At 43.0% G+C, this 20,781-nt stretch overlaps 2 protein-coding genes across 6 annotated transcripts in view; one reads left to right on the top strand and one right to left on the bottom strand.

The window, feature by feature from the left end:
- The window catches only part of SNX14 (sorting nexin 14), a 78,671-nt gene extending 73,872 nt beyond the window's left edge, over window positions 1-4,799 (top strand). For all 3 annotated transcript variants that reach the window (XM_084623618.1, XM_084623615.1, XM_084623616.1), the window contains one exon: window positions 4,602-4,799. In XM_084623618.1, coding sequence (XP_084479744.1) covers window positions 4,602-4,640 — 39 coding nt within the window. In that variant the 3' untranslated portion in view covers window positions 4,641-4,799. The remainder of the gene's footprint in view (window positions 1-4,601) is intronic.
- A 6,896-nt stretch (window positions 4,800-11,695) lies between these two features.
- The window catches only part of NT5E (5'-nucleotidase ecto), a 46,882-nt gene continuing 37,796 nt past the window's right edge, over window positions 11,696-20,781 (bottom strand). Inside the window, exons 8-9 of one of the 3 annotated variants that reach the window (XM_084622808.1) lie at window positions 17,447-17,647; window positions 11,697-12,839 (exon numbers count right to left, since the gene is read on the bottom strand). In XM_084622808.1, the coding sequence (XP_084478934.1) occupies window positions 12,676-12,839; window positions 17,447-17,647 (365 nt within the window). In that variant the 3' untranslated portion in view covers window positions 11,697-12,675. Of the gene's footprint in view, window positions 12,840-17,446; window positions 17,648-20,781 lie in introns of all 3 variants that reach the window. The other 2 variants (XR_014710772.1, XM_084622809.1) reach the window with 2 other exon arrangements.

Here is a 20,781-nt window from a genome sequence, read left to right as displayed (position 1 = left end):
CCTAAAAATGCCCTTCCTGCTACCCTTTTTGAAAGAGCCTTGAAGGGAATCTCCTCTTCTTTCCCTCCAATAAATGAGGAGGAGGCGGGGAGCCCTGAAATTACAATCCGGTTTTTGCTTAGTTATTAGTTAACTGTTTTTTTTTTTTGGCAAAAGTCTTGACTCAAGTGTCTGGTCTGGCCAGAGTTACTTTAAGACTTCTGAGATTTATGTTCATTATAAAAATTAGAGAGTTACAACTAGTTACCTACAGAATGGTCCCTGTTTAATGTTGGCTTTCTTTTTGTCCAGTTGAGGAATTGTATTAAAACTAAAAATATATTCAGATTCTGAGCAAGAACACACAAAATGAGAGCTCCTCCCATCAATATTTAGAGAGGCTGAACCTAGCTTTTGGAGCACTGTTGTTACAGAACACTCACTGTGACGGGATCCCTGCGGTGCAGCCTGCGACTGTGGGACCACTGTGCCCCCTTAACTCTCCAGCCAGGGCAGTCTCTCACAATGCTTTGCTAGTGACAAGCAGCAAACCCCTCCAGGAGCTGTGATCACTCAACACAACTGCGTGTGGAGCCCCACAGCCAGCTAGATTGTATGAATGCTCCCAGAGCCACTCATGAATCACACAGATAAAGTTTCAGAGTAACAGCCGTGTTAGTCTGTATTCGCAAAAAGAAAAGGAGTACTTGTGGCACCTTAGAGACTAACCAATTTATTTGAGCATGAGCTTTCGTAAGCTACAGCTCACTTCATCGGATAAAGTGTTTTCTTAAAATTAACATGTGCTGGGTCATCATCCAAGACTGCTATAACATGAAATATATGGCAAAATGCTGCTAAAACAGAAAAGGCGACATATAGTTCTCCCCCAAGGTGTTCAGTCACAAATTATTTAATGCATTATTTTTTTAACGAGTATCATCTACATGGAAGCATGACCTCTGGAGTGGTGGCTGAAGCATGAAGGGGCATACAAATGTTTAGCATATCTGGCATGTAAATACCTTGCAATGCTGGCTACCAAAGTGCCATGCGAACGTCTGTTCTCACTTTCAGGTGACACTGTAAATAAGAAGCAGGCAGCATTATCTCCTATAAATGCAAAACAGACTTGTTTCTCTTAGCAATTGGCTGAACAAGAATTAGGACTGAGTGGACTTGTAGGCTCTGAAGTTTTACATTGTTTTGTTTTTGAGTGCAGTTATGTAAGAAAAATCTACATTTGTAAGTTGCACTTTCACAATAAAGAGATTGTACTACAGTGCTTGTATGAGGTGAATTGAAAAATACTATTTCTTTTTTCTCATTTTTACAGTGCAAATATTTGTAATAATATAAAGTGAACATTTTATAATTTGTATTCTGTGTTGTAATTGAAATCGATAAATTTGAAAACGTAGAAAACATCCAAAAATATTTAATAAATTTCAATCGGTATTCTATTGTTTAACAGTGCGAATAAAACTGCAATTAATTGCAATTAATTTTTTTGAGTTAATTGCGTGAGTTATCTGTGATTGACAGCCCTGATTTATATAGAACAATGGCTTTCAGCAGATCATAACCTTTCCCTTGATACCTCACATAGCATGCTTTAAATGCAAGATCACAATTGTATATAAATGAGGAATATGGGGGTTACAGGGCACTCCCCCAAGGTATAGTGTTTCACACTCACATACTAGACACATCTTGGGACTCAGGAGAGAAGTCAGCTAATTTTCAAAAAATAAATCAAGTGTTTATGCTTCTCCCTCAGCAACTGCTTGGGATTTTGGGAATGAATCTGCATTTTGAGGCAGCATTGCTTGTTCAGAAGACCTAAATGAGGACGTTTATTTTTGAAATATCCCATTGAAGATCATAGAATTGTACAATTATAGAAATGTAGGGCTGGAAGGGACCCCGATAGGTTATCTAGCCCAGCGCTCTCTGCCAAGTATACCTAGACCATCACTGACAGGTGTTTGTCTAACTTGTTCATAAAAACCTCCAATGACAGGAATTCCACAACCTTTCTTGTAAGCTTATTCTAATGTTTGACTCTCTATGCAGGAAAACTTTCTAATAGCTAACCTGACTCTCCCTTGCTGAAAATTAAGTCAATTAGTCATTGTCCTACTTTCAGTGGAGATAGAAAACAATTGATCACTCTTTACAACAGCCCTTAACACATTTGAAGACTGTGATCAGGTCCCCCTCCTCAGTTGTATTTTCTCAAAACTGAATATGCCAATTTATTTACCCTTTGCGCACGTGTCAGATTTTCCAAACCTTTTATCATTTTTGGTGCTCTCCACTAGACTCTCTCCAGTTTGTCTACATCTTTCTCAAGTGTGGCACTCAGAACCGGAAACAGTACTTCAGCTGAGGCCTCACCAGTGCCTAGCAGAGTGAGACAGTTAATCCTTTGTTTTACATACAACTCCCCTGTCACATATGTCCCAGAATATTAGCCTTTTTTGCACCTGTATCACATTGTTGGCTCATATTCAATCTGTGATGCACCACAACCCTAAGATCCTTTTCAGCAGTACTACCATATAGCCAGCTTTCCCCATTTTGTAGTTGTGCATTTGATTTTTTTCCATCCTAAGTGCACTTGTCTTTATTGCATTTCATCTTGTTGATTTCAGCCAAGTTCTCCAATTTAAGGTTGTTTTGAAATCTAATTCTGGTCTTCAAAGTGCTTGCAAACCCTCCCAGCTTTGTGTCTTCTGCAGATTTTATAAATATACTTTCCACTCCATTGGAGTCATCGCATTAGGAATCCATTAGGAATGCAGCTTCGATGCAGCATGCCCCACCAGAGATTCTGCAGCTCTTCGATCTTTGTGGTGCTGCAGAAAACGCAGACACCCTCCGCTAGCTGGGTGCCTCAGTCAAGTTCACCAGTACCATAGCCAGCTAGAGGCAGAAGCTCTAGAAAAGACTCTAGAGGCATTTCCTAGAGCACTCATTGACCAGAAAGAAGGGATCACTGCCTCTGGAACCTGGCCAGGTCCATCAAGGCTGACCTGTGAAAAATCCTTGTGTCAGGAATCATTACCACTACCAACCACTCCAGAGGCATATGAAGACCTGCTTAGCCTTTCAGTGCCAATATCCCCAGTGGTACAGAAAGGCTTCCAGTCACCACATCAGGAGCATTCGGTACCACTACAGCCCACACTTCCACAAAAGCCAGTGCAGTTGAGAGGCAAGACAGCAATGATATCCTTGGTACTGCCATCCCTGGATTCTGGCTACCTATCCCCAGTTCTCACTGGCTGTGCTCTTCCATTTTCTGAGGGCTCAGGCTCTTCTTTGTCAGACTTGGGGGTGCATTCTTGTGTCCCAGCTAGTTCTCAGAGAACTGGGGACCATGGATGTCACAGTAATTACAGCACTGGCTGCCTCCTCAGGGGCAATGGCCCAGTCAAGCAGGAGTCCTAGGCCCATATCTGTTGCCATTCTGGATGCTGTGGGGAATCCCCCCCACCTGCTAGTACTTCTATTCACTTTCCTTGTTTGGTTTCCTCAAGGGTGCACCAAAAGAATTGGCACCACAGACAACATTCTCTAGTACCTGGTACTGAGAGCATCCAGAAGTCACTTGGGTGGCTTCTCCACCATAAGACTCAGAGCAGCCACTACCTCAGCATCCTGTGGTGTCCTCCTCTTCATCACCAGACAAGGCTGTAAAGGTGGCAGGTTTAAGCACCACCAGAGGACCGTGAGGCTCATCAAGATCTACTGAGAAGGGTAGTCTCTTGTTCTTGACATTCAGGCAGAGGAGGTCTGTGAGAGCTCTCACAAGTTAGTGGACATTCTGTTACCAATGGCCCTTTCTAAAATGGCGCTGCGATTCATGAAGCAATTATGAAGACCGTTAAGGCACTTGAGTAGACCCCCATATCTCCTACAACAAAATGGGCCAAGAGGAGGTACAACAACTGTTCTAAAGGATATGAGCCCTTGTTTTCTCATCCTCCTCCAGGCTCCTTAGTAATAGAATCTGCTAACCAGCAGGAGAGGTAAGGACACCAAGCATCAACATGTAAAGGCAAAGATTCAAAAAGACTAGACTTGTCATTACCAGTATACATTTAATCATTTCAGATGTACTGGATTTAACACCCAAATAAACATTCATAAATAGATTATATAAGAGCTGTCTTTTTAGAAGAGCAGTAAAGTACCATTATATAAACTCAGTCTCAAACACAATGTACATCTAATCTGGAAACCCTGGGGTGGTGAGCTGGGATGATAGAGGGAGGAAGAAATCACAGCAGGGGATGAAGAGAAATGAGAGGTAAAGACTAAAGATTTTATTTCAGAATGAGGGATTCTAGATCATAGGATTGTGTTGAGAAAAGCTGGTTTAAGGTTTGGGAACAGAAGGAAATTACAGAGAAAGGACATTTCCTGATTTAAGGCACAGTAGGGGGGAAAAATTGTGAACATTATCCTTTAATTTCTGGACCTCCATATTTATTATGATGGTTTCTAATGTGTTTAAAATATTTTGTTCATTGTGATTGTTTCTATGTAAATATATGTTTCCATACGTCAGTAAATTACAGTGCAAATTTTTTCTCAATTACTACTTATAATAGGTTCAGAAGGAAGCTACCTCTGTATCATCTTGGATGTAAAAGCAGGAGCTTGGATGAACACCAAATGGAAATGTCTGCAGTGCACTAATTTAATGGATGTGAAACATTTTAGTCTTGAATTGTATATTTTCTTGTAAATAACAGTGAAATTTAACTTCTGAAGGTCTGTTTGCCTAATAAAGATTAATTCAAATTTAATACTGATTGAAATTAAAGAACTTTGTCCACTATTTGAACTTGTTACCCCTCTTCTCTAAAGTGTAACTGTTGCTAATAGACAAAATATTCATTTTACAAAGAATTGTCAGTGTAGGAGAGAATATGGTAATGTTTATTGTACATTGAAAAGCAGACCTGTAGAGGACGTAAATGAGTACTGCTAAAAACAAAGGGGTCATCGTCCTGAAAGGATATTTTGAAAAACTCTGGAATTAGGAAGATTTTGTGGGGAGGTGGCTACTGTATATAAACTTAGCTTTGATAGAGTAAGGTTGTAAAATATTGCTAAAAATTTCCCCAAACTAAATCTCTGTCTGTCTTCACTTTCTATGAAAAAAAATTGAATCTGTTGCAAGCAAATCATTATCTCAAAGCTTAAGTTTTTGGCCTTTCATATTTTGTTAGCATGAAAAGTACTTACATTTTGTAGAGAACGGGGAGCAAATGATCATTAAGTGTTCAGTTTATCTAGCAACTGATGTTGAAATATGAAGCACTTCAGACATAATTAGGTTGGTGGGGTTTTTTTTCTGTTTTTACTTCAAAAATATCACAAATATGAAGTCTTGCCAAAGTCTTCCTTAGAGGACTAAAAAACTGGAGTAGGAGCCCCATCTGTTCTTGATGGAGTATGTTTAAAGAATCTTTCCATGTTGAGATGCCCTCCCTTCTCCTGCCCCATGTGCATTTTAAGCTTTTTTTCCCCCTTCAAAATAACACAATCCTCTGCTTGAGTGATATTAGTAAACCCATTGACAAGTCCTTTTTAAACTAGTTTTATTTTTTGTAGTTACATATTACATGTCCATGCTATACCTTTTCACAGATACTCCTGGGCAGCACTTTCAGAAAATGTCAACACCAAATAAGATAGCTTTGTATTCTAACAAGAAGTTTAAAACAAGTACACAAATCTGAAACTCTGTTAGAGTTCTTGGTCAACCTCTGAATCACATAACTTTTATATCCCCTTCCCATTTACTCCCTCCTCCCTTTTGCACAAAGATAGCTAAAATGTTAATTCCGCTGGCCAAATCCACCTCATTGGATAACTTGAAGGATACAGCAGAAGCTATCTACAAGGTTTAGATGCTTCTTGGCCCATAGGTGTAACCTTTTGTTGGTTTTTTTATGTCTGTTTAAAAGACACTGATCTGTAAATCAGACTAACTTTTATTCTGCTGGAAGTCTTTGCCTCTGACATTTTCTTATCTAAGTGGAAGTTGCTGCCTCTAAGAGAGTACCTGTTGAAGGAATAAGTACAGAATACTATTGAAATGGTATGTGAAATCCAAAAACTCTGCAACTTCCTGGGAACCCACCTTTCTAAGAATGTGGCAGTCTTAGGGTATGTCTACACTACAAAATTAGGTCGAATTTATAGAAGTCGGTTTTTTTGAAATCGGTTTTATATATTCGAGTGTGTGTGTCCCCACAGAAAATGCTGTAAGTGCATTAAGTGCATTAACTCGGCGGAGCGCTTCCACAGTACCGAGGCAAGCGTCGACTTCCGGAGCGTTGCACTGTGGGTAGCTATCCCACAGTTCCCGCAGTCTCCGCTGCCCATTGGAATTCTGGGTTGATATCCCAATGCCTGATGGGGCTAAAACATTGTCGCGGGTGGTTCTGGGTACATATCGTCAGGACCCCGTTCCCACCCTCCCTCCCCCCGTGAAAGCAAGGGCAGACAATCATTTCGCGCCTTTTTTCCTGAGTTACCTGTGCAGACGTCATACCACGGCAAGCATGGAGCCCGCTCAGGTAACCGTCACCCTATGTCTCCTGGGTGCTGGCAGACGCGGTACGGCTTTGCTGCACAGTAGCAGCAACCCATTGCCTTCTGGCAGCAGACGGTGCAATACGACTGGTAGTCGTCCTCGTCGTGTCCGAGGTGCTCCTGGCCACGTCGGCTGGGAGCGCCTGGGCAGACATGGGCGCAGGGACTAAATTTGGAGTGACTTGACCAGGTCATTCTCTTTAGTCCTGCAGTCCTATTGAACCGTCTTATGGTGAGCGGGCAGGCGATACGGACTGCTAGCAGTCGTACTGTACCATCTTCTGCCAGGCAGGCAAGAGATGAGGATTGCTAGCAGTCGTATTGTACCATCTTATGCCAGGCAGGCAAGAGATGAAGATGGCTAGCAGTCGTACTGTACCATCTTCTGCCAAGCAGCCATGAGATGTGGATGGCATGCAGTCCTTCTGCACCGTCTGCTGCCAGCCAAAGATGTAAAGGATAGATGGAGTGGGTCAGAACAAGAAATAGACCAGATTTGTTTTGTACTCATTTTCCTCCTCCCCTGTCTAGATCACACTGCAGTCAGTCACAGAGAAGGCGCAGCGAGGTTAATCTAGCCATGTATCAATCAGAGGCCAGGCTAACCTCCTTGTTCCAATAACAACGATAACTTTGGTGCACCATTTCTTATTGGAACCCTCCGTGCAGTCCTGCCTGAAATACTCCTTGATGTACAGGCACACCCTTTGTTGATTTTAGCTCCCTGAAGCCAACCCTGTAAGCCGTGTCGTCAGTCGCCCCTCCCTCCGTCAGAGCAACGGCAGACAATCGTTCCGCGCCTTTTTTCTGTGCGGACGCCATACCAAGGCAAGCATGGAGGCCGCTGAGCTCATTTTGGCAATTAGGAGCACATCAACCACCACACGCATTATCCAGCAGTATATGCAGCACCAGAACATGGCAACGCGATACCGGGCGAGGAGGCGACGTCAGCGCGGTCCCGTGAGTGATCAGGACATGGACACAGATTTCTCTGAAAGCATGGGCCCTGACAATGCATGCATCATGGTGCTAATGGGGCAGGTTCATGCTGTGGAACGCCGATTCTGGGCTCGGGAAACAAGCACAGACTGGTGGGACCGCATAGTGTTGCAGGTCTGGGACGATTCCCAGTGGCTGCGAAACTTTCGCATGCGTAAGGGCACTTTCATGGAACTTTGTGACTTGCTTTCCCCTGCCCTGAAGCGCATGAATACCAGGATGAGAGCAGCCCTCACAGTTGAGAAGCGAGTGGCGATAGCCCTGTGGAAGCTTGCAACGCCAGACAGCTACCGGTCAGTTGGGAATCAATTTGGAGTGGGCAAATCTACTGTGGGGGCTGCTGTGATGCAAGTAGCTCACGCAATCAAAGATCTGCTGATATCAAGGGTAGTGACCCTGGGAAATGTGCAGGTCATAGTGGATGGCTTTGCTGCAATGGGATTCCCTAACTGTGGTGGGGCTATAGACGGAACCCATATCCCTATCTTGGCACCAGAGCACCAAGCCGGCGAGTACATAAACCGCAAGGGGTACTTTTCGATAGTGCTGCAAGCTCTGGTGGATCACAAGGGACGTTTCACCAACATCAACGTGGGATGGCCGGGAAAGGTGCATGATGCTCGCATCTTCAGGAACTCTGGTCTGTTTCAAAAGCTGCAGGAAGGGACTTTCTTCCCAGACCAGAAAATAACTGTTGGGGATGTTGAAATGCCTATATGTATCCTTGGGGACCCAGCCTACCCCTTAATGCCATGGCTCATGAAGCCGTACACAGGCAGCCTGGACAGTAGTCAGGAGCTGTTCAACTACAGGCTGAGCAAGTGCAGAATGGTGGTAGAATGTGCATTTGGATGTTTAAAGGCGCGCTGGCGCAGTTTACTGACTCGCTTAGACCTCAGCGAAACCAATATTCCCACTGTTATTACTGCTTGCTGTGTGCTCCACAATATCTGTGAGAGTAAGGGGGAGACGTTTATGGTGGGGTGGGAGGCTGAGGCAAATCGCCTAGCTGCTGGTTCCGCGCAGCCAGACACCAGGGCGGTTAGAAGAGCACAGGAGGGCGCGGTACGCATCAGAGAAGCTTTGAAAACCAGTTTTATGACTGGCCAGGCTACGGTGTGAAAGTTCTGTTTGTTTCTCCTTGATGAAACCCCCCGCCCCTTGGTTCACTCTACTTCCCTGTAAGCTAACCACCCTCCCCTCCTCCCTTTAATCACCGCTTGCAGAGGCAATAAAGTCATTGCTGCTTCACAGTCATGCATTCGTTATTCATTCATCACACAAATAGGGAGATGACTACCAAGGTATCCCAGGAGGGGTGGTGGAGGAGGGAAGGAAAATGCCACACAGCACTTTAAGCACAGCACTTTAAAAGTTTACAACTTTAAAATTTATTGAATGACAGCCTTCTTTTTTTTGGGCAATCCTCTGTGGTGGAGTGGCTGGTTGGCCGGAGGCCCCCCCACCGCGTTCTTGGGCGTCTGGGTGTGGAGGCTATGGAACTTGGGGAGGAGGGCGGTTGGTTACAGAGGGGCAGCAGTGGCAGTCTGTGCTCCAGCTGCCTTTGCTGCAGCTCAACCATACACTGGAGCATTCTGGTTTGGTCCTGCAGCAGCCTCAGCATTGAATCCTGCCTCCTCTCATCACGCTGCCGCCACATTTGAGCTTCAGCCCTGGCTTCAGCCCGCCACTTACTCTCTTCAGCCCTCCACCTCTCCTCCCGGTCATTTTGTGCTTTCCTGCACTCTGACATTATTTGCCTCCACGCATTCGTCTGTGCTCTGTCAGTGTGGGAGGACAGCATGAGCTCGGAGAACATTTCATCGCGAGTGCGTTTTTTTTTTCTTTCTAAGCTTCACTAGCCTCTGGGAAGGAGAAGATCCTGTGATCATTGAAACACATGCAGCTGGTGGAGAAAAAAAAAGGGACAGCGGTATTTAAAAAGACACATTTTATAAAACAGTCGCTACACTCTTTCAGGGTAAACCTTGCTGTTAACATTACATACATAGCACATGTGCTTTCGTTACAAGGTCGCATTTTGCCTCCTCCCACCGCGTGACTACCCCCTCAACCTTCCCCCCTCCCTGTGGCTAACAGCGGGGAACATTTCTGTTCAGCCACACGCAAACAGCCCAGCAGGAATGGGCTCCTCTGAGTGTCCCTGAAGAAAAGCACCCTATTTCAACCAGGTGACCATGAATTATATCTCACTCTCCTGAGGATAACACAGAGAGAGAAAGAACGGATTTTGGTTGAATGCCAGCAAACATACACTGCAATGCTTTGTTCTACAGTGATTCCCGAGTATGTGTTACTGGCCTGGAGTGATAAAGTGTCCTACCATGAAGGATGAAATAAGGCTGCCCTCCCCAGAAACCTTTTGCAAAGGCTTTAGGACTACATCTAGGAGAACCGCAAATGCCAGGGCAAAGTAATCCTTTCACATGCTTGCTTTTAAACCATGTATAGCATTTTAAAAGGTACACTCACCAGAGGTCCCTTCTCCGCCTGCTGGGTCCAGGAGGCAGCCTTGGGTGGGTTCGGGGGGTACTGGCTCCAGGTCTAGGGTGAGAAACAGTTCCTGGCTGTCGGGAAAACCGGTTTCTCCGCTTGCTTGCTGTGAGCTATCTACAACCACCTCCTCCTCATCATCATCATCATCTTCTTCGTCCCCAAAACCTGCTTCCGTATTGCCTCCATCTCCATTGAAGGAGTCAAACAACACGGCTGGGGTAGTGGTGGTTGAACCCCCTAAAATGGCATGCAGCTCATCATAGAAGCGGCATGTTTGGGGCTCTGACCCAGAGCGGCTGTTCGCCTCTCTGGTTTTCTGGTAGGCTTGCCTCAGCTCCTTCAGTTTCACGCGGCACTGCTTCGGGTCCCTGTTATGGCCTCTGTCCTTCATGCCCTGGGAGATTTTCACAAAGGTTTTGGCATTTCGAAAACTGGAACGGAGTTCTGATAGCACGGATTCCTCTCCCCAAACAGCGATCAGATCCCGTACCTCCCGTTCGGTCCATGCTGGAGCTCTTTTGCGATTCTGGGACTCCATCATGGTCACCTGTGCTGATGAGCTCTGCATGGTCACCTGCAGCTTGCCACGCTGGCCAAACAGGAAATGAGATTCAAAAGTTTGCGGTTCTTTTCCTGTCTACCTGGCCAGTGCATCTGAGTTGAGAGTGCTGTCCAGAGCGGTCAGAATGGAGCACTCTGGGATAGCTCCCGGAGGCCAATACCATCGAATTGTGTCCACAGTACCCCAAATTCGAGCCGGGAACGTCGATTTAAGCGCTAATCCACTTGTCAGGGGTGGAGTAAGGAAATCGATTTTAAGAGCCCTTTAAGTCGAAATAAAGGGCTTCACTGTGTGGACGGGTGCAGGTTTAAATCGATTTAACGTTGCTAAATTCGACCTAAAGTCCTAGTGTAGACCAGGGCTTAATCTCCTAGTTTAAGAGGAGCTTATGTCTGGTTTAAACACTGAAGCATAGTCAATCTCCATAAGAGGGGGCAAATTATCTCCTATTTGCTTCCTGTGTGGTTCTGCACCATCTGTGGTGTGTGGTGCTGGCCACTGTCACAGACTACAGGACTAACTGGACCCCAGGTCTCATTCAGTATGTTAATTCTTATGTTCCTATGCATATTTAGCAAAAGATATGAGCTGTCTCTCCCAACCCACCCTGGAAGGTTTTGGGGATGAGGATAAATATTGTTTGAGAAGGCTGGATCTGAGATGGACAAACAAGTAACAACTAACTTGTAACTAAATGTCTTAAGCGTACAAGAAGGTGGTAGCTATGCTAATATTTTACCTTATCAGAAGTTTAAAAATGCCTCTCTTAGAAACAGTGAGATGCAACCCCACATAGCTCAAGGTTTTTCCAGAACTACCTTATGTTGGAAGTTACCAATTTGAGAAGTAAATATTGACCATACAGAATAATTTATTTCCTGTTCATAATTTGCCTCTAGTATTAAATGTCCCATGTATGTAGTTCCTAGATAAAATGATTGGTTGTAATATAAATAGGTTCTGATTAACGTGGTGCCATCAGTTCATTTTTATTTTCTGGAAAACAGATTAAGTGAATTGAAAATCAATTACATACAGCTACACACAAACCATATGGAAACGTTTTGATATTAAGTTCCTTTATTAGTGGGAAGGTGATGGAAGGGTTTGCAATATCTGTAACTAAAAATTGTAACTAAAGCTGGTGCGGAAATGAGCTGATGTCATGCAATAATAGTGGTAAACTTGGTCCAGTTATTTCAGGCACTGACATAGCTAAGACAAGTGTTATTGAAAACTGGATACAGTTGTCACATTTAAGTTTTCAACCCTGCATAGGGGACAGAGGAAAGTAGTAATGCATCTATAAGTAGGAATTTACTTACACTAATGAAAAAAAGATTGTTTTCACTGTTTCAGCGTGCATGGGAAGAGTTGGAGGGAAAATTTTACACTGAGATGCTTGTAAATATTTCTATATAATACAAATTATTTTCTCCATGGAATAGGATGTTTTTCCTTTAATGCTTTGCTCTTTGGAACTTGAGTTTGAGGGTAGAAACATCAAGGAAGTGCACTTAAACCTGCTGTATCAAATTTGGAAACCGACTACCTGCCAAAATGTCCCATCATTCTGTATAGTATGCTTCACAGCTTTTTTTCAGAGCCAAGCATTGATAGCCAGATCTGGGCTAAAAACCTGTTAGAATGTGTCAACCTTCAGCAAAGCTGTTTTGTTTGTTCCCCAGAGAGATACATCTCAGGAAGCCCTTGGTCAAATGACCCCAAATTTGGATCAGTATTCCTACCTCAAACCCCTACAAAGCACACCAAATTTTAAGGCAACCTAGGTAACCAAGCACATAATACAGCATTTAGAAGAGCCGTGTTTTAGAGAGAGCTCGTCTCAATCTTGACTGTAGTACAGCTGCCCCTCCACTGTAATTACTGAATGCCTGCCGAGACCTAGGACCTGTTTAAACGTGTGCTGGGAGGTGCAGGCAAAGGGGAGGGGAGCAGGCATTCTAGCAGCAGTCTAAAAGCATCGCAAATAAGAATTAAAAAATAAAGTGCAGGAATGTCACAGTGAATAGTCCAGCAATCAGAGTAATACTTCCTTGGATGAAATTTCCTGCAGAAAACTTTACTCGACCTTCAACTGCTGGAAAAACACGTCCCATTTTAGAGATGTAATTGGAAACTACTTCAACATCGAGATCACCTAGATAAACAGAAGTTATACATAGATATTGTGAAATTACAATTAATGTTAAATAGCACCCTCAAACTTTGTTTTCTTGATTCTCATTTTTAACTATAATTTCCCTTGAAGGAGGCATTGCTTTCTACTACATTTTCATATTCAGGAGAGCACAATTATTTATGACAGTGGTTTTCAACCTGTGGTCTGCAGACCCCTGGGAGTCCACAGACTATGTCTAAGATTTCCAAAGGGTTCCACACCTCCACTTGAAAATGTTTAAGGTTGCAAACCACTGGTTTAGGACATCAATGAACTGGGAAATCACAACTGATTATAAATGTGTGTTCTACAGGGATGGACAGCTAGAACAGTAAAACTTTTCACAATAGTTGTTCCTAGAATGTCCAAGGTGGGCATCTGAAAGTTTACTGGGAGTGCATTGCCCCTGCCATAGTTACTCTGGTTTATCTTTGTAGGGTTCCTAGGGCATATCGAGTTTCCTGGCATGTTTACACAAAGAGTGATCCTGAGTTCCATTTCCAAAGGATTCTCTAACACTGTGCATTGTTATGCTGGTAACAGGTATGCATAGCTGACAGGTTATGCACTGTACCTTTCCACTGTTAAATCTTTAGTATGTTTAGGAGCTGTGCACTTCCTTGTACACACACTCCTTGTGAATTTTCCTTCAATATGTTAATTTATTTCTGTAGAGGGTTTTACTGGGAGTTGTTTTAACATTACAAAATAAGTGATAATTATGCAAATATGTTCACCTAATGACACTATAGATTAACTGACTTTGAAATAGCTATGGCTCAAAAGATCCCATCTGTGAGGGATGCAAAAACCATAGATTCTCAGACTAAGGTCAGAAAGGACCACCACTGAACTCTTGCACATTGCAGGCTACAGAACCTCACCCCCCCTTCCCCCAACAGACCCCTAGCCTCTGGCTGAGTTACTGAAGTCCTCAAATCATGGTTTAACGACTTCAAGTTACAGACACTCCACCATTTACACTAGTTTAAACCTGCAAGTGTCCTAGGCCCTATTTTGAAGGGGAAGGTGAAAAACTCCCAGGGTCTCTGCCAATCTGACTCAGGGGAAAATTCCTTCCCAACCCAAATATGGTGATCAGTTAGACCCTGAGCATGTGAGCAAGACCCACCAGCCAGACACATGGGAAAGAATTCTCTGTAGTAACTCAGAGCTCTCGCCAGCTAGTGTCCCATCTCCAGCTGTTGGGGATTTTTGCTACTGGCAGTTGCCAATAGGCCACATGCCATTGTAGGCAGTCCTGTCATACCAGTCCCTCCATAAACCTATCAAGCTCAGTCTTGCAGGGTTTTTGTCCCCACTGCTCCCCTTGGGAGATGGCTCCAGAATGTCACCCCTCTGATGATTACAAAATTTTACCTAATTTCAAGCCTAAACTTGTTGATGGCTAGTTTATGTCCCATTTGTTCTTGTGTCCACACTGGTGCTTAACTTTAAGTCCTCTCCCACGCTGGTATTTATACCTCTGATGTATTTATAGAGAACAATCTCCCTTCAGCCTTCCTTTGGTTAGGCTAAACAAGCCAAGCTCTTTGAGTCTCCCCTCGTAAAGTAGGTTTTCCATTCCTTAGATAATCCGAGTAGCCCTTCTCTGCATCTGTTCCAGTTTGAATTCATCTTTCTTAAACATGGGCAACCAGAACTGCACACAGTATTCCAGATGAGGTATGACCTGTGCCTTATATAATGGTACTAACATTTCCCTGTCTCTATGGGAAATACTTCACCTGATGGATCATAGGACTGCATTAGTCTTTTTCACAGCCACATCACATTGACAGCTCATAGTCATCCTGTGATCAACCAATACACACGTCTTTCTCCTCCTCTGTCACTTCCAACTGACATAAGTCCCTAGCTTATAGCAAAAGTTCTTCTTCTTAATCTCTAAACGCATGACCTTGCACTTTGTATTATTAAATTTCATCTAATTTCTATTACTCGAGTTTACAAGGTCATCCAGATCTCATACGATATTACAGTTCTTCCCCCTATTCATAGTATCTCCCACCTTTGTGTCATCCACAAATTTTATTAGCTCACTTTTTGTGCCAAAGTCAGTAACAAAAAATGTTAAATAAGATTGGTCCCAAGACCGCTCCCTGAAGAACTCCACTACTCCCTGAGGAACCTCCCTCCAGCCAGACAGTTCACCTTTCAGTATGACCCATTGTAGTCTCCCCTTTAACCAGTTCCTTATCCACCTTTCAAGTCTCATATTAACCCCCATCTTCTCCAATTTAGTAATTTCTCATGTGGAACTGTATTGAATGCCTTAGTGAAATCCAGGAAGCTAAAATTTGCATTTCTATTGTCTAAAAAAAAAAACCCCAGGTATCTTCTCAAAGAAGATCAGGTTGCTCTGGCATTATCTACTTTTTGTAAAACCATGTTGTATTTTATCCCAATTATCGTTCACCTTTATGTCCTTAACTACTTCCTCTTTCAAAATTTGTTCCAAGACCTTGAATACAATTGAGGTCAAACTAACAGGCCTGTAGTTTCCTAGATCACATTTTTCCCCCTTTCTTAAAAATAGGATCTATATTAGCAATTCTCCAGACATAGGGAACAACTACCGAGTTTACAGATTCATTAAAATCTGTGCTATTGGACTTGCAATTTCATGTGCCACTTCCTTTAATATTCTTGGATGGAGATTATCCAGACCCCCCCCCCCGAGTTAGCCCCATTAAGCTATTTGAATTTGACTTCCACCTCAGATGTGTAATTTCTACCTCCATATCCTCATTGCCATTAGCCACCCTGCCACTACTCCAAGCTCTTCATTTGCCTCATTAAAAACGGAGGCAAAATATTTGGACCATGCCTAGATAATTCTTCATCTCCACCTCATCCTCAGCGGTCCCACTTCTTCCCGTACTTATATGGCTATAAACCTTTTACTATTAGTTTTAATTTCCTTAGCAAAGTCCAACTCTGCTGGACTTTGGGCAGGTCTCACTTTATCCCTACACTCTCTGACCTCCAAGAAGTAGCTTTCATTACTGATCCCTCCCAGCTTCCATTGCTTGTAGGCCTTCTGCTTTCTTTTAATCACCTGTTTGAAATACTCAACCAGCTTGGTCTGCAACCCTTCCCTACAAATTTTTCCCCTTGCTTGGGATACAGGCTTCAGATAGTTTCTGCAGCTTTGGACTTAAGTAATTCAAAGCCTCCTCCACATTCAGATCTTTCAGTGCTTCAGTCCAGTTTACTTCCCTAACCAATTCCCTTCTTTTGAAATCAAGGACCCTTACTGCAGATCTATTTTTGTTTATCCTTCCATTTAGTTTAAATTGAATTAGCACATAATCACTCAAAACAAGGTTGTCCTCTACAATCAATTCTTATGAGGTCCTCACTACTCACCACTACCAAATCTAAAATGGCATCACCTTTTGTTGAAAATCAAAAGGGAACTTTCTTTATATTTTTGTGAATTGAGCTAACAGGACAGTAGCCAGTCTGGAACTGGGAGACCCATCAAAGTCAGATAACATTACAGACCAAATGAAAACTTGTGCTAGATCTAGAAGCATGCCTTTACCCAGGTACTCTGTTTTATGGGAGGCTCTGTCCTTTGTGTATCTTCAGAAATGAATTTGAATAAATAAGTGGCTGTTAACTATATATGTTAAACATTAAATCCTTTAAAAGTTTTCTTCCTAACAGATTTGGATGGCAGCTATACAGGGCAGAGTAGTGTACTTGGTAAACACTTAAATGCTGTTTTAAAATGGTGTTAGAAAAATCCATTCATTTTCTTTCCCTCGGGTGCTGGTTTGGCTTCTATTCTGGTACCATCAGCTGTGTGTTGATGCTATATACTCGTATGTGACTAGTCATCATCTGATACAAGGCTCCAATAGGAGCAAAAGACGCAGCACCAGCTTTTAAAATGCTGGCTCTGTTATGTATGGCATAAGGATTTTTTCCCCCCTTTCTATAACTTGTTTCCATGTTGTCCGGTGGATGCCTCAGTACCTGGCGATGCAGCTTTGGTGATCCACACACAACAGACTCTCCTTTAGATTTTGGACTAACCTATTTGGTAAAAGCTACTTGAGCAAATATATTTCTAGTTGGTAGCATGTTTGAGGTGTAGATGAAAGCAGCCACTCTCTCTTCATTTATTACAAGCTGCATGGTGTACCTAGTGCAGATACCACCTGTGGCCCCTCCGGCACGCTTCTGCTTATTTCCGTAAAATGATACGTTAGTGACACTGTTTCCTGCTCTGTGCTAAACTAAGCTGTTACATGCAGCCAGAGAACCTGATTCTGAGAGATGCTGATTTCAGTGGAAGTTGCAGGTGCTTAGTTTCTCTCAGGATCTGGCTTAACACTTATCAACTGAAAGAGAAGGAGTTAAATCTGGATGATTAGCCCTCAGTGTTTAGCGACTCAAAAGCAAATTATATCCATTCTATTTAAGATTCAGCCGTGTGGTCTCATACTATAGAACATCTTTAACATTCTTAAAACTAGGGGGATGTTAGTCTTCGATGTCCACTACACAGCTAATAGCTTGCTACATGTTCAATATGGAGTGCCTATGCTTACCCTGATTGTGACTCAGTGATTTATTTTTTAGCATAGAATATCCATCTCCTCCCTGCTGCAGAAAAGAAGGAAGAATCACTTTGTATGTTTCATCCATTTGGAGTGGTACATAGGCTGGTACTCTACAGGCTGTGCAAAGAACTTCTGTACTGACAACTCTGCTTCCTGGTGGTCTGGAAAGATCATAGACCACGTGAATGCCTAGGAGAAAACACATTTTTAGACATCACTTTAAATAGCCCCAACGGAGCACCTCAGACCAATAAAATCGTTAAACTGACTACACTTCCGCATGTGAGAATTAGGCCTGACTTTTGAAAGAGAACATTCTTATTGTAAAAAGCTTCCTGCCCTGTCCCCCTCTTACACACAAATCAGCTCTTACTCTTTACTCCAGAAAATTCATGGTTACTGGAACTGTGAGAACAGAGGGAGCATCCCAGCTCAAGCTCCATACCCTTTTTCTTTTCCCAGTTCCCTCCTGGCTGCTGACACACACAAACAGTTCATTGGTGAGATTATGATATCGGAGGTCAGATACCTCCCCTCCTCACCTTATTCCTAGTCTGCCTCCTTGTCATGCATTTGTTTACATACTATTATCTTCCTGGTTGAAATGAGCTCGTATGAAGACACATGCTGACAACTATGCCAACACTATGGTTATTACAGATAATGGCTATCTTCTTCATTCTTTTTGTACCGTAGCTACTAACTCAAATTGATCTAGGCTCTGTGGACTTCTTGGCCTCATTGTACACTATGTACGGAAGTTGAAGTAGTGATGGTGTAACTCCGGCCATAACTCATTAATACAGTACTAAAATGCAGAACCATACAATGAAACCTACCAACCATGCAATTACATTACGGTGTGTCTTAATATGAGGGCAGCAGCATGAGTGAGCAGTAGAGCTAGCATTAAAGGAAGTACAAATAGGTCAAGATAATCGCCGATCTAGTACAGGAAACAATTCCCTTCAAAAGGATTAGTAATCCAATCAATATAGTTATTAGGGTACCTCACAGTTAGATCATAGCACAGTGACACTGTGACAAACTGATGAGAGAAAGGACAGTTGAGGTAATCCACTGGACTGATTTAGCGCAGTTTGTTTACCAAAGGACTGAAAACAGGAAATAGGAGTCTGCAGGGAAACCAGACACAATTTTAGGCAGAATGTCATTTTACCCTCCTTAGAGGCAGGCACCCTAATTAGTCCAAAGTGCCAGTCAAGCCATTGCTATAACAAACAGATTATTGAAATAAACGTGAGTACCCTACTCACTGCTCTGCTCTGGAACTGCTACAGCACAAGATGTATTACAGAATCTGGTGCAGCTGCTCCCACGTCTCCTCAGGATAGTTAAGAATGTTCTTATTTGAACAGACATGAATGAGATGTTTCTTATCTGGTCATTCTCTTCCTGTTAGCAGTTTCTATCCTCATTTATTACTAACGGGTTAATGCCCCCCATCTATGGTATTTGGAGGTGGTCCGGTGTTGTTGCTGAAGGCTCTAGAACTAAGCCCTGCCCTTCAGATCAGGCCACTTGAAGAGTTGTTCCAAAGCTAGAGAAATGCTCCAACAACCTATTATTAGCATTAAGAGAACAACTTGATATAGTGTATTAACATGAAGACAATACATGTCTAAGTCACCCTTCAGAGAAAATTTTCAATTTTGTATTCTGGTCATTTACCAGATTATCAAGCCAGGTTGAATTCAGAGAAAAGTTGTTAACAGAAAAAATTATCTGGTAAGAAGTTTCTTATTCTGTTTCACAGCTTCTGTCCTCATTCATCATTAATGGGAAGTAGTAAGTAGTAAATCCTAGAAGTGGGGGGGAGGGAATCATAGGGTTAGAAGGGACCACAAGGGTCATCTAGTCTAACCCCCAATTTTAGGAATAATTAAAAAACTCTGCTCATCCTTATTACATAGAATAATAGTCAGGGATGGATGCTCTTACTATATAAAGCAAGAGATTTGTAAGCTAACGAGTTACATGGGAATCAACCTAGTAGCACCTTCCTATCAAAGGATGCTGCGGTCGAGGAATGGAAACTTACTTTGCACGTCTTCCTCAGATAAGGCTCAGACATATATTCCCCAGTGCCTACAGGGACTTCTGGGAATAGTTTCCCAGACGCTCAGCATGCAAACTGGTGCAGAATTTAATGTCTTGCCTGTGGCAAACTTGAGGCCCAAAGGCCCTGGCTTTTTGGACGGCCAAAATGATGGCACTATCTCCCGGAAATTGTGGAAAGAACTTACCTTGAATAGAAAAGGTTCTGGAGTTCTAAGAATAACCTTTTCTTCATGACATCATCAGTGTGGTTCTTGTATAGATTGAGCAACAAATTCCAAAGCTTGCCTTTCAGAGGTAATAGCAATTATTAAAACCAGCCACAGGACTGGTCTAATGTGTCATTGACTCATTTTGGCATCTGATGATACTCACATGGAGAGTCCAGTGAGCCTACCTACAGAATGCCACTAGGGCTGGTACCTGTTTTTATGGTGCTTGGGCTGTAGGACTCCAACCTATCATCCTGAAGAAACCCTAATGTAGCTCAGATCACCAGGACTTTGTAACTATTTTAATGTGTATCACAATAGCATCCAGAGGTTATGATCCCGATGTGCTGGGCACTGCACAAAGAGGCAGTTTCTGCTGCTTCCCCTTGCATTAGAAACATACATTTGACCAGATCAATACATGATCCTGGCTGAGTTCTGTCAAGATACCAAACTGTAATGGAGAATCCATGCTGAACTACAGTTTTCTTCGGATGCCCAGGCTGTTAACTGTAAGTGTTCCTGGTCTGAATGAAGGAAGAGATTTGGTCTCTTCATCAGGTACAATGTGGGGTCCTTGACTATCTAGCAAGTCCAAAGTGCCTTCTGGGCCAATGGAGACCTTCAGCTCTCCCTTTAGCTTTATGTAAGCTGTCCTGAAAGACAGCAGATTGTTTTCTAACCAGGACATTATTTCCATTCCCACAGAGAAACTTTGACTTCTGGTTACTCCCTGGTTTTGGAAGGGATACAATCAATCATAAGACAACCTTGAATGGAAGGTAGTAAGAGACTTCTCCGTGAATGCCTGCTAGGTGGTCTCTGACACCTTCTACTGGTGCAGCTGGACTAGCCACTGTCACACTGTCATAGGCAATAATGGACTTAATGGACTATTGGTCCAATTCCATATGACCATGTTTGTGGTTTTTAGTTTTTTGTCCAGACACATTCTGACAGTGCTATCAAAGTGAACTAAAGGGATGTGTACTCTGTGATTTTGGAAGTCTGTCTTCCATATATGCTTCCCGC

This window comes from Lepidochelys olivacea (assembly GCF_965140295.1).
Source record: "Lepidochelys olivacea isolate rLepOli2 genome assembly, chromosome: 3".
NCBI classification, from domain to species: domain Eukaryota; kingdom Metazoa; phylum Chordata; order Testudines; family Cheloniidae; genus Lepidochelys; species Lepidochelys olivacea.
Note: the sequence above shows the minus strand (reverse complement) of the source record. Positions and strands in the feature narration are given on the sequence as shown.